Source organism: Sphaeramia orbicularis, chromosome 8 (genome assembly GCF_902148855.1).
Source record: "Sphaeramia orbicularis chromosome 8, fSphaOr1.1, whole genome shotgun sequence".
NCBI lineage: Eukaryota > Metazoa > Chordata > Actinopteri > Kurtiformes > Apogonidae > Sphaeramia > Sphaeramia orbicularis.
The window spans coordinates 39,964,591-39,979,461 of record NC_043964.1 but is presented as its reverse complement, the minus strand read 5'-3'; the positions used below and the strand labels follow the sequence as shown (position 1 = coordinate 39,979,461).

The 14,871-nt window shown below is 36.6% G+C and overlaps 1 protein-coding gene across 1 annotated transcript in view; it reads left to right on the top strand.

Moving 5' to 3' along the window:
* Nucleotides 1-14,871, top strand: part of LOC115424114 (protein shisa-8) — a 203,516-nt gene that overhangs the window by 177,275 nt on the left and 11,370 nt on the right. The window contains exon 3 of the mRNA XM_030141217.1: nucleotides 4,986-5,102. Within this exon, the coding sequence (XP_029997077.1) occupies nucleotides 4,986-5,102 (117 nt within the window). The remainder of the gene's footprint in view (nucleotides 1-4,985; nucleotides 5,103-14,871) is intronic.

The following is a 14,871-nucleotide window of genomic DNA, read 5'->3' as shown; positions in this document are numbered from 1 at the left end:
GATCTTTCCATCAATTAGTTGATTTTCCCCGTCTATCTGTGCCTACAAATCTCCCTAGCTGTCTTTATATTCTTCAGTGCATCTCTTGCCTTTTTCTGTCTCATTATTTCCACTGTTGTTGGCTCACTAGGAGACTACGTGCTCAGGAACATGGCACTGGAAGGAGCAAATAATATTCCTTCAAGAGTGGTCGCTCTTACAGAGTTTGTGGCTTTTTTTTTGTATCTTTTTTTTTCTTTCTTTTCTTTTCTTTTTTTTTTTTTTAACTTGTCTTGTCCAACATCATAACAGCAGAATGGTAGTCTGGCTGCCTTTTGGTGCTGAACAAATTTGCTTTTGGTGCTGAACACATTTCAATGCTGGACCTGACATGGGCGGGGGGGGCAAGGAAGAAGAAAGTGGCAAAGACCCTCACAAGAAAATGCCAACAACACAAACAATAACAACCATGGTGATAATTATAATGGTAACAATAACTAGAATAAGAACTGAGTAAACTGGGCAGAAGAGAAAGAAAAAACAAACAAACAAAATGGTGTATTTATTTTCATTGTGCATCTCCAAAACTACAATACAAAACAAGAAAAGCACTCGGAGAGCACAGACCTCCGCCAAGACACATCTGCCCCACCCCAAAACCCCCGATCACCACCAAAATTTAATCATTTCTTCCTTGTGCCAGTATCAACATTTCCTGAAAATTTCATGAAAATCCGTCCATAACTTTTTGAGTTATCTTGCTAACAAACAAACACGCCCGCAAACACACAAACACACAAAGCAAAGTGATCACAATACCTCCTGGGAGAGGTAAAAAAAAAAAAAGGTAAGAAATTCACATTTTACGATACATGATTTTGTGACACAAAGTATAGCCCCGCCCCCACCCCCAGAACCAAACCAACCTGAATCTCAAAATGCAAAAACTACTCATAAAAACAAATAAATTTATATGTACAAGGTGGGGAAGCAAAATTTACAATGAACATTTCGTTGTTTTTTCTCAGCAGGCACTACGTCAGTTGTTTTGAAACCAAACATATATTGATGTCATAATCATACCTAACACTATTATCCATACCTTTTCAGAAACTTTTGCCCATATGAGTAATCAGGAAAGCAAACGTCAAAGAGTGTGTGATTTGCTGAATGCACTCGTCACACCAAAGGAGATTTCAAAAATAGTTGGAGTGTCCATAAAGACTGTTTATAATGGAAAGAAGAGAATGACTATGAGCAAAACTATTACGAGAAAGTCTGGAAGATACTATTAAAGAAGAATGGGAGGAGTTGTCACCTGAATATTTGAGGAACACTTGCGCAAGTTTCAGGAAGCGTGTGAAGGCAGTTACTGAGAAAGAAGGAGGACACATAGAATAAAAACATTTTCTATTATGTACATTTTCTTGTAGCAAATAAATTCTCATGACTTTCAATAAACTAATTGGTCATACACTGTCTTTCAATCCCTGCCTCAAAATATTGTAAATTTTGCTTCCCCACCCTGTATATATATGAAAATGAATATAATTTACAGATATAAGCTTTTTAATCATCTTAACTCTTTCTTATGTTGTAATCAGGATGGTACCTTTCAAATATCTACTATCATAGTGTTGGTAAATGAATGAAACACCAGCAGCTAAAACAATAACAACCCATATTTTACATACACATACACGTAACTACGCACGCGTGAAATGACATCACACATTTCTGCTTTTCTACGCTTCACTCCGCACGCAGCCCGTCATCACTGCATATCAATTACACGGCGAAGTGAGGCTCTTTTTCTAATCCAATCAGTCTGAGCTGGTGTCACATCCCTCTCTCTCACTGCTCTGCCCGTTCTACCAGCCGTACACCCTTATTTCCCCCTCGCTTGATTCTCACTGGTGCGTCTCAGTTGTCACAGGGCTGATGGGTGTGGGTGTTACATGTGTGTGTTTGTTTACGCATGTATAAAAACTCTGTGTGTGTGTGTGTGTGTGTGTGTGTGGAAGGGGGGGGGGTTGTTTATACTTTGAAAGGTGTAAGAGTTTGAAGCTCAAATATTCCCAACTAACTTAAAATACATTTAAAACGTCTTTCTTCACATTTCTTAAGTCAATAACGCACTACCAATAGAGGGGATGCATTTACGTCCCCCCCCCCCCCCCCCCCCCAGGCCACGCCCCTCTAAGTCAGACTGAGTGGCAAAAACCAACTACGCTCAACATGACGGAGTATAGCAGTAAACACAGCGAGACCGGGAAAATGTGAAATATGAAATTAAATTAAGGACAACTGGACCGGACATGGATCCGTACAAGCTGCCAAAGAACAAGTGGTCCACCAACACTGACATGTGGACAGAAATCGCGTATCCTGACATCCAGGGTGGAGGGGATCATCACTATTTTTACCTGAAACAAATATACATGGTTTCATCATTACTGACAACCAGGGTCCAAAACTAGGGCCCAGAACCAGCTGATCCAAAGTGCATTTACAGTAGACCGTGTACCGACCCCAGTGAATATATGCATGATCTACTGGTACTGAGGAGATTTAAGAAGAATTAATATCAAGTACTTTATACAACACAGATACTACTGCTGTGGACCAGCAGGGTACCGCTGTATTCTGGTAAATTATGATATTGTTCCCACCTGTTTTTAAATTACAACATTATTCTCATAGTATTATGACTTTATTGTCGGAATATGACAACTTCATAAACGTATGACATTTTTGTTAAATTATGTTTTTTTTTTCCTAACTCCAACTTTATTCTTATAAAATTAGGATTCTTTTGGTGTTTGACTTTATTCTTATAAAATTACAGGTTTTATATCAATAATTTATGACTTTATTCTCATAATATTATGACTTTATTCTCGTACCGACAAGTGTTTTAATTTTCTTATGTGGCCCTAATATGCCGTCGTAGCTTTATTCTCCAGAACCCCCGTATTTGAAAAATTGGGTTAGCCTCAGTTTAAGTTAGTTTACTAATCATGTAGGAGCACAAAGTTCAGAATCACAAAATGAAGACAAAAACCATGAAAGATCTGATCATGAAACCAAGAGTTTTATTAAGAAGTAACGTTAGCCAAAACCATACGTAATTTAAGGTCTGATTTGACCCAAAAATACAGCATGAATTAATGTTACCTGACATGAAACAGGATCCACAAACCTAGGTTTGGTTTTCTGGATTTGTGGATCCATCTACTTCTCTTTTCTTTGTCTTTCAGTGTCTGTAAAACAATAGCTCCGACTGCTTTTCAAACTTGTTCATACAATCAATCGCACAACAGCTCTTCTCCATTTTTTATTAAATATTGTTTTTAAGTTTAGACAGTATTGAAGCCAACGCTGCCACTCATCTCCCTCTTTCTGCCACTCAGTGGCCGTAACCATGGTGACTTCCACTAGCGGTCGCATCATGTGCATACCCTCTATTGTCATTAATGAGCTGGTAATATTAGTACTACTACTACAACTACTACTACTACTACTACTACTACTACTACTACTACTGCCACTATTACTACTACTACTACTAGTACTACTACTGCCACTATTACTACTACTATTACTACTACTACTACTACTACCCCCACTATTACTACTACTACTACTACTACTATTACTACTACTACTACTACTTCTGCCACCATTACTACTACTACTACTACAACTACTACTATTACCACTACTACTACAGCTACTACTACTGCCACTATTACTATTACTACTACTACAACTACTACTATTACTACTACTACTACTAGTACTACTACTGCCACTATTACTACTACTATTACTACTACTACTACTACCCCCACTATTACTACTACTACTACTACTACTATTACTACTACTACTACTACTTCTGCCACCATTACTACTACTACTACTACAACTACTACTATTACCACTACTACTACAACTACTACTACTACTGCCACTATTACTACTACTACTACTACAACTACTACTACTTTTTCATGTCATTACTCAAAAATAGGGTTGAAGCTGGACCTGTGGAGTTTAATTAATGTAGATTTCAGACCCAAGCATAGCATTTACAGTTTGTGTAGACCACAGGGAAATGTTTAAAAATGCATAATTCCATTTTAAAAAGCAGAATACCAATCCTCTAACCAGGAAAAAAAGCTTGTTGAGATTAAAAATCTCTTTTGCATGAGTGTCCTTGCCAGGACAGCAGCAGCAGCAGCAGGAGGTACACAAACACAAATCACAGCCATGCATCCATACTAAAAGTACACATAAAACACAATAAAAGTCAGTTCTAAAACCATACATAAATCACTAAACTAAAAACACATATAAAATACATATAAAACACCATCAATAATTTAAAAGGTACTAAAAGTATACAATGATGTTCCTTAAAAGCATGTCAAAGCAGACTCTAGTTACCTTACAGTATGATTAAAGTCCTTTATTAAGTTCCTACTTCATGTCTCAGTCAGTGTCTTCGTCTGTGGGACAGTGTCATTCACCTGCATTTACAGATTTATTCAGTATATACCGAGTTCACTTTTTTCATTACATTTGCAGATTTGTCACCTTGCTTTTGCTTTTAAGCTGTCCTTGTGTGTATTCAACAGTTAGCCTGTTTTTCATGGGTAACCTGCATATACACATCAAAGACGGCATGAATAATTTATCTTCAGCTGAAATATTATGTAATAAGGGTCTTGGCTAAACGCTTATATCCATTCTCCCGAAAAGGACTTATCATCATACTTTGGTCATTCATCACATTATGGAGTCCATATGATGTTCCCATATAAAAACAGTTTCATTCTACAACTTCTGTCGTAGTATCTTTTCTTTTTGCCCTCTGTTCCAGCTCCTATTGATCGAAACAAACTAATTTGCATTACTTTTTGTTAACTTTTCTGAATCCCATGTATTATGTGCCTATCATGCAAATGAACCCCTCCTCTCTGTGTTTTCTCCTCACTTAGATCTTAACCATTTGAACAACGCAGCCTTGTCTCCCCTGGGTCCGGCCATGGCCTTGTCTCACCCTCATAACAACCTGGGAATTGGCTTCAATAAGTACACCTCGCTCAAGGCCGTGGGTGAGTATAATTACACACGCACACTTTAAACCACACACGCACATGAGAAAACCTGAATCAGGAGGGGAGGATGGTGAAAAATACTAAAATGTCCCCATGCTAATGCACACATTCAGGAGGAAAGTGGTAAGGGGGAGCAAGCACCCATTAAGGTAATGGATTTTTTATGAGTCTGACTCTCATCCAACCATGTTGAATCACGTCTCATGCTTTTGTGCTGTGGCTGAAGCCTGATTTTTTTTTTTTTTTTTTTGTCCACTAACAGAAAACATGATCTAAATATTATGACCTCTGTGGTTCTAATTTTCAAGACCCTATCTGCCACTGAGGCTTGAAATAATCTTTGTTTCCAACATACAGAGTTTTTAACAAGCAAAATAGTTTAAATCTATATTTCTCTCACTGTGTAGCATGAGATAAGAGGGCAGGTGCGCAGATACACACAAAACACAGCTCACATAACGCAGTAGTGCTGATACAAAAAGTACATTTGAAAACACACAGATGAGTGTTGCTATCAGTTTATATTGCAGTTATTACAAACTATTATATATTATCACAGTACAAATCTAAGAATGATGCAATAATACACATATACTTCATGCCACCTGGGTTAATTTTTTAAATATTTCTTCATATTTTTAAGTGTAAATGGTTGGTTGAGTTGAAAAGTGACTAATGTGTGAATGATCCCTCATAACTGAATAAGTAGGATTATGATATCACAAATGTAAGCTATAATATTGTCAAGCATAATCATAATGTGAGTCTGTCACAATAGATGCTTATTGAAATGTGGTCTTTCAAATAATTCAAGATAAGTATCTGGAGATAAACAGCTGACATTGTTAATTCTCCGTCCGAGTGCAAGAGGGAAATGCCAGTCAAAGCTCAAGCAGAAAATAACAAAGGAAAATGGAGGAAATACTGATGGAAAGACAACTACGCACTCTGTTTCACTGAGTGATTTTAACACAGGTCAATGAAAACAACTAAAGAATTCAATGAAATGATCAAATAACTTCATTCAGATGATTATGTGACAGGTTCAGAATGGGATTCACACATACAGTAAGGTGGGTTTTCATTGAAGGCCAGTCATTTTAAAATCAATGGATCATGTAATGTTCGGTTGCCTGATGTAAATATATGTAAAGGCCCTGTAGCGCCATATTATGTAATAACAGTGCAAAATGTAATAATGTAATAATTTTTCATCTCATCTAATAACAGCGCATTTTCTAATAAAATTATTGAACGCATTTGGTAATAAACTTTGCCGTATTTTGTAATATCTTATTAAATATTATTACAAAATGTGGGTGTGGTACTTTTTTTTAAGAAAATGTAATAATTTGGTGCATTATGTATTAAACCATTGAAAAAAAAAAACATTGAAATTGATGCCAAAATTGAAAAAACCATCATACTAGCAGAAGATTAAGCATTCCAGCTTCATTAAAATTCAGTTTAAAAAGCTAGTAGAATGTTTCATTGGTCAAACCGGAATCAAATGTAACTGTATTCATTATAATGGGAAATGTGTTTGCAAACTACAGACAAAAGCTGCACTAATTAAATATTACTGACAAGAAACTTACCGTTGCACTGAAATTTTGGAAGACATACACACATGCAATTTGGATTATGTTATGCAAATATTATACATGATACAAAGCATAAAAAACACAAAAACAAATATGGAACAGAAAAAAAATCTGTATTTCAGCTCTATTTGTGTGTTAATGCAACAACAGGGGATAAAAGTAAATGAACATCAAACTATTTCCAATGAATGACCAATGAAACATCCGACTAGTTTTTTTAAACTGAATTCTAATTAAGCTGGAATGCTTAATGTTGTTCTGCTGGTATGATGGTTTTTCCAATTAAGGCATCAATTTCAATGTTTTTTCGATGGTTAATTACATAAAGCACTAAATTATTACAATTTCTTAAAAAAAAAAAAAAAAAGTGCTACTCCCACATTTTGTAATAACTGCTGCAATATGAAATAAGTTATTACAAAATAAGTTCAAGAATTTTATAACAAAATGTGGCGTTATTACATAATGAAGTAAACAATTATTACATATTGCACCAATATTACATAAAGCGGCCTTATAATATTGATGAAATAATCAGATTCATGATGAAAAAGCACAATGATAATAATAATCAATAATCAAAGTGGGGAATCTTTGCACTGAATAAAGCAGACTCAGTTCAGCCACTGTAATGCTGTCATGTATTGACAGCTCGCCTTCTCTAAATAACAATCCTGAATCAGCTGTGGTGTATGAAACCATTGTTAATGCTCAAACCTTTCGATAAGAAAAAAGTAAAAGCCAAATGGAATTGTTTTCTTTGTTCTCCGGACCACAGTCACAGATATCACATCATCCTGAAACACAAGGAAGCCAGAGGCAGACAAGTATAAACATGTTCATGCAAACACATACAAACGTACCGTGTGTCATCTGATCATTACAGACAGATAAGGACACGGTGACGATGATGAGGGGCGACTGTTTGACACATGTACATGCACGATGCATTGGCACAAAATGCAAAGGCTGCACCGTCCATCACAGCTGAAAACTATCAGACAGAACAAGCTGAATGTGACACGTCTCAAGTACCGAAGGTGCCAATCAACTGTATATTCTTTGGAGTTTTATATAGATTTTAATATAAATATCATGAAGACCTGCAACTTTAGAAAGTACTCCTTCAATAAATATGAGAGAATTAATGCAGATCGAGCAGATATGTCGAAAAGATAGGCAGAGAAAAACTGACGCCAGCAAAACGAGTGAGGAAAAGTCAGTGAAAATGGTTAAGAGCAGCAGGAAACAGAGAATATCAGCCCATTGTTCTACTCTGAGGGTGAGAAACAAAGGCCGATCGCAGCGACACACCAGCTACTCCGCTGAGAACGTTAGCCACATTTTACTGAAACATACTTCAAAATAACAAACCCCTCACATGCTGAGATGCAAAGCTCCTTCTCTCCTCCCATAGGGCCTCAGCTCCACTTTGGTTTTATGCCACAGAGACTACGATCTGCTCTGTGCAACTGTTTAGTATCTGCTGTTTTTTCTCTCCATCTCTCATTGCACATGTGTTCCCTCCTGTTGCCTTAGCACTAGGTCATCATGCTGTTAATGACTAAATTATGTTACACAACATAACACACACGCAAGATTTTCTTTTGTCGGTAGGTTTCGAATTTATTACCCCGGCCCCCGAAGGGGAGGCAAGGGCTAATGTTTTTGATTCGGTTGGTTTGTTTCTTTGTTTGTTTGTTAACACTCTAGCAGCAACATTATTGGTTGAATTTATACCAAGTGACCCAGAATAAATCTGATCACATTTTGGGAAAAGTAGGTCAACGTTCAAATTTTTTATGATTTTTTTAAATCTTTCTTTTTCCCACTTACTTATAATGGGCAAAATTTCAAATGACTGTGTCAGACAAACTATTGGTTTAATTCATACCAAATTGGGTTTATAGATTGCCAGTAACCCAGAATAGATGTCACCACATTTTGGGAAAAGTAGGTCGACATTTAAATTTTTTAATGAATTTTTGAAATCTTTTTTTCCCCCATATACTTACAATGGGTGAAATTTCACATCTATAAAAACATCAATTTTGTTTCACTTTACTTCCAACTTGGCACATATATAGAGGCAAATGATATGCTGACTGATGTCACATGCGTAGACATGATGACATCAGCTGGACTGAAGCCAAAATAAGCTATAATATATGTGAGGGGTGGGGTTTGTTGTGCCTGGTACCACTTGTTTTATATGTCACAGCCTGATCTATAGTAGTACAATACTGTAGTACAGGGGTGGCCGACCCTGTTCCTGGAGAGCCACAATCCAGCATGTTTTAGATGTATCCCTCTTCCAACACACCAGATTCCAATGACAAGCCTATCATCAAGCTCTGCAGAAGCCTGATAATGACCATCAGGTGTGCTGGAAGAGGGAAACATCTAAAACATGCTGGACTGTGGCTCTCCAGGACCAGGGTTGGCCACCCCTGCTGCAGTGTGACATGGTCTAAAACCCAAACCAGGTTGATTACTTAATTAACCCATAATGACCCAGTGCTACTTTTGTAGCAGTTCCAAAATATTTCTTAAGTGATTGATCACCATTTATTATAATATTATCCTCTGTATTTTGTGTTTTTTCAGTGAAAATCAAGTATTTTCCTGTATTCAATGTACTGATCATGTAGATGTTCATAAAAGCTCAGATCAAATTTGAGGATTTAAAATGCTTAGACAATCATCATATTTCCTGGTCTGAAAAGTCACTGCCATCATTTTCTAAGTCAGTGGCAGCCCGTTTCAGTGTTTTCTTTCATAACACATACCCTCTCGCTCTTTTTCAGCTACTAATTGCTCATTCTTAGGTCACATGCTGGTCCCCTTCAAGGAGCTCGCAATGAGACACTCACAAAGAGAGACTCTACATATTGTACAATCCAATCATCTTTTCACACATGCTTATCAGTTTTCTTGCTGGGCAATAAAGTGCTACCCGGTCCGGAGATCTCTGGCTGTGTGGACAAAGTCATGGCTAGGACACTCTAATGTTTGGATGGAAAAGCTGAGTCTGTGCCAAGTAACACAGCAGTAATCTGGACCAAGCTGTTTTGAGATCTTCATTAGATATTAGGTCTTAAAACATCAGCAAACAGCTGAAGTATAATTTCTAAAAGATTAGAAATGGATGCCTTCTCTAAAGATGGAGTCTGAACAAATCCTGTACTGCATGTGTGACTCATAGAGATCTGTAGAGGTAGCTGTCAGCGGACGTCAAGTCTACAGGAAGAAGGGAAAAAAAATTACTTAAGACAGAAGGTGGAGGGATATTCGTGATGAGGGTGTGACAAACTGTTCAGCAGGACACCACATCCGTGAAGTCCTGGGCCAAGACGGCCTGAATTAATTAAAAGTCTGGAAATTCAGCAGTCTGAGCACTATTAGAGATTATGGGCAGAACAGAATGCATAATATGTTTAAGCTAAAAATGTAACCATTATATATAGAATGGCTGACACCATTACACTGACACCAAATATATAATGTTTAGTTTTCATCCGAATACATAGTTTTACAAAGCATTTTTGATGTTTTGCAGGAATAGAATGAGACTTTATAATTGCTGCTTTTAGAAATGATGTAATTAATTTGTTAAATTTAGGCAATAAAGAAAAAGTCTGATGCTCACAATGTATTTATTAATATTTACTAACAATAATAATAATGGATTAGCTTTCTACAGTGCTTTTCAAGGCACCCAAAGCACTTTACATTATTGAGCCATTATTCATTTACTCTCACGCCAAACAGCTCCTCCGACCACCGAACATTCATGCGTATTCATACACCAGTGTGACACTGGAGCCAAAGTAGGTGAAGTGTCTTGCCCAGGGACACAACGGCACATGACTAGGACAGAGCAGGATTTGAACCACCAGCCCTTCGGTTACTGGATGACCTGCTCTACCTCCTGAGCTATGGCTGCCTCGTACCAAACCACAATCGTTTCCTAACCCAACCAAAAACCTAAAAAAACATTTTTAGTTGGGATGCACTCACTGTAGGTAACATGAATACCTAGAAAAGTACTCGGAATGCGTAGACCTCCACCAAGGCTCCCTCAGTACCCCCCCCCCCCCAATCAACACTAAAATGTAATAATTTGTTCCTCGTGCCAGTATCCACATCTTCTGAAAATTTCATCAAAATCCTTCCATAACTTTTTGAGTTATCTTGCAAACAGACAGACAAACAGACAAACCCCATTGAAAACCTAATCTCCACTACACTGTAAAAAAAATCTGTAATTTAACAAAATTTTCACTGTTTTACTGATTTTTCCTGCATTTTCAAGATACATGAAAATATCAATGAAATGACAAAAATAGACTGTGATTTTACATGTCAAATGTAAAATAACACGAAAAAACTGTAACTGTGAGTAATCAAAAAATTTCAATTTTTTAAAAGAATTTTTTTCTTTTTTCACAGAAAAATACAGTTAAAATACATTTGCAAATGTATCATAATTTCACAAATATTTCTTTTCTATTTATGAGATTAAACTGTTAATTTAAAGTTTAATACTGTAAAAAAATAAAATAAAATGAGATAAAATTACTGACAATTAAAATAAGTATTTGTTCTGTAAGTTTAACAAGACTTGTTTGTTAATTGACAAATATCTTGTGTAATTACAGGAAGTTTCACAACAAAAATGTTGAATAAATGTATTTTTATGAATGTATAACATGTATAAGCACTGATAAACTGTCAAAATACAGTTTTTATCAGTGGATTGTACTACTTAGTCTCATGTATGTATATATATATATATATATATATATATATATATATATATATATATATATATATATATATATATGTGTGTGTGTGTGTGTGTGTGTGTGTGTGTGTATGTATATATATATAGGTAATTTGATTGTTTTAATACATGTAAATATTTTTTATTAAACATTAAAAAGTTACAAAAAAAAAAAAAATGCAAAATCTCATGTAAAGTTAGGGCAAAAAACTGTATTTTAATTATGGAAAATTACCATATTTTTATGAGATGGTTATTTTCCATTATTTAACAGTATTTTTTCAGCACCCCTGCTGCTGGAATATTACCCTTTTTTTATGTTTTTTTTGTTTGTTTGTTTGTTTTTACAGAGTGTTCCTTGGCGGAGGTAATGAAATTATGCATGAAATAATGAATTTTTTATCCATGGTTTACAGAAACACATAATGGCAGCATTTTCCTCTGGTGACTTGTTGTATCAGCATTATACTGTCAAACACATGTATGTACGCAGATACCACCCCCACCCCACTCCACCCGAAAAAAATAAAAATAAAAATAAAGGTTAAAAGGGTGCAACACTGTTCCCTACTGAGGACAAAACTTCACTAAACAGAACACTTCATTTTCCCTTTCATTCAGAACACACACACACTCCACTGTCCAATTGTGCTGAATTTTGATATCCTTTTTATTTTGAATTAATAATTGGTTTGAGTTGAATCATGACCATCAGATGAAATAATGGTGCAATACAGTGGAAATGACTTAATCATGGAAACAGTGTTAAACAGCTTAAATGAATCAAAAAGTATAGGGAAGTATCATTATTAGTTGTAAAGTTTCCTTAGGCTAGCTTGAGCAATGGTGTTTAAGAAACATGGGGAACAATGATACTAATTCTGCATTCAAGTCATATATCATTGGCCCTGTTACTAAGCTACGCTGTAAAAACAAAAAAACAACCAAAACAAAAAAAAAAAACATTCAAAGGATGGATTTTCTCACAGCTACAACTAAAGAACACATGTCAGCAGGTGTCCAGAGATCTACAAACCCATTACCACCAACAGCTGAAAGTAAATTAACCTCATCACAAAAAATGAGTATAAAGGCTCCTAAAGATAAAGACTTTTCAGTAATCCTACAAGTCTGTTATCAGCTACATGGCATGGATCTGATTACACGACCGCAGACTGTGAAATGATAACATCTACTGACATCATCGGTGAATGTTCTCTATCCATCCCACTGTAGTTTCTAAACATTCAAGCTCAGTGAAGAAAAAACAATTTAAAAGCGTGATATTTTGCTTTTTTTAATGGAATTATGCGTTTTAAAACATTTCCCTGTGGTCTACATAAACTGTAAATGCTATGCTTGGGTCTGAATTCTACATTAATTCAACTCCACAGGTCCATCTTCAAAACTATTTCTGAGTAATGACACCGGAAAGGTCGTTTTGAGCGCTGGCCCTTTAAATGCCCATGAGCCACTTCATGCCCCGCCCCCTCCAGGTTGTTGGCTGTGCTGCTCTGTCCCGTTCAGCCACTTGTGTTTGTTAGTACAACCAACAACTGAACATTTTATGTAATCGGCTCAAAGTTTGGACATATTTTCAGTTTTTACTACAACAACTGCTGCTGACAAACAATTATGGCGTACTCTGAGAAATGTTCGTCGGAAGTCTTGACCTTATATGTGCAAATGATGTAACGTAACTAGTTATAAAACGTAACAAATTAAGCAGGAATTTAAACAAATGAATATAAAGATAGCTTTGCAGCACCTGGAGGGTTCAAATTCAAACTTTATGAACTGTTAGGGTCCAAATACGCAAATAATTTACCAAAGACTAATAAAAGCAGGTTTAGCAAAACATGACCCCTAGTAAAAACTGAAAATATGTCCAAACTTCGAGCTGATTACCTAAAATTTTCAGTTGTTGGTTGTATTATTGAACACAAGTGGTTGAACAGGGACAGAGCAGCACAGCCAACAAGCTGGAGGGGGTGAAGTGTGAAGTAGCTCATTTGCATTTAAAGGGCCAGCGCTCAAAACCACCTTTCCTGTGTCATTACTCAGGAATAGGGCCGAAGATGGACCTGTGGAGTTGAATTAATGAAGAATTCAGACCCAAGCATAGCATTTACAGTTTATATAGACCACAGGGAAATGTTTTAAAATGCATAATTCCATTTAAAAAAGCAAAATATCACTCCTTTATGAACATATTGGTGGATATTTGGGTCTTTATGGGTTAAATTCTAAGCATAAGTCATAGCAGCATTTATACATTGAGATGATCATTATACATTTGTCCACTGTTTTTGTGAGTCAAAACTGCACAAATGACTATCTGTGAAAATCTCTCCACTATTTCATTGATGCAACCAAAGGTATCTCTGTGCTTTGACATTTTGGGACATTCTGGGACAACCCAAAATTGCACAATTAGCTTTATACCTTCAGACAGCTGACAAATGAAAGGTTTTGTCATAATAATGATCTACTTATACTGGTTAGTTTGACCACAACAGTTGCTGTTACACTAAACCACATTCATTGTGTGTCATATTGTTGCGATGTGTGTTATGTGGGAAACAGGGGCACCGCTACCAATTGTAGGCCACATGGAAAGTAAACGTTGTGGACTCTTTCATAAAATTCAGTATCTTGTTGATCTGAAGGAACGAGGGGGGATTCCATACATAACATCACCTATGCTAGCGTGAAAACAAAACTGAAACTTACTTTCAATGTCCGACTCCTGACTCCTATGCCTCTCTTTTACAACAGATCTTACACAAAACTTTCACATATTCTAGCCTGTATCCACTGGACCCCCTCCACTGCATAAATTTGTCATGTTTACCCCCCCTTATCGGCGGCCCAGTTGGGAAAATGTAGAATTTTTCTCAACAGGATGTCCCAGAATAACTTTAGTGGCACAAAAACAGACCAAATAGTTTACACTACGTCGTCAAACTCTAAAACCCTTTGGAGGGCCAAACTTATGCAGTTCTAGTCCAGATTGGACCCACAGGCTCTGCTTCAGGCTACTCCTGGATGGAGAGCAAAAACTGATGTTGTTGAAGAGCACAACATAAATGAGATGCAAAAGGAAAGAATGAAACACAAGAGAAAGAGAGTGGAAACAAGCAGATGGAGAGTCTGTGAGATGGAGAAGAAGGCACATAATACTGTCACAGAGGACACGGCTGTCAGGTGCTCCTGCTGGCAACATGTGTGGAAACACTCAACTGGACGGCAACAGCAGTTGTTGTGGGAAGGAAGGATGTGTTTAATTCATTGTTTCTGTGCCATCCCAGTTTCTTCCACCCTGTCCAGAGATTTGAGCCAATCTTTCTCACATTTTGCTATTATGACTTCAGCT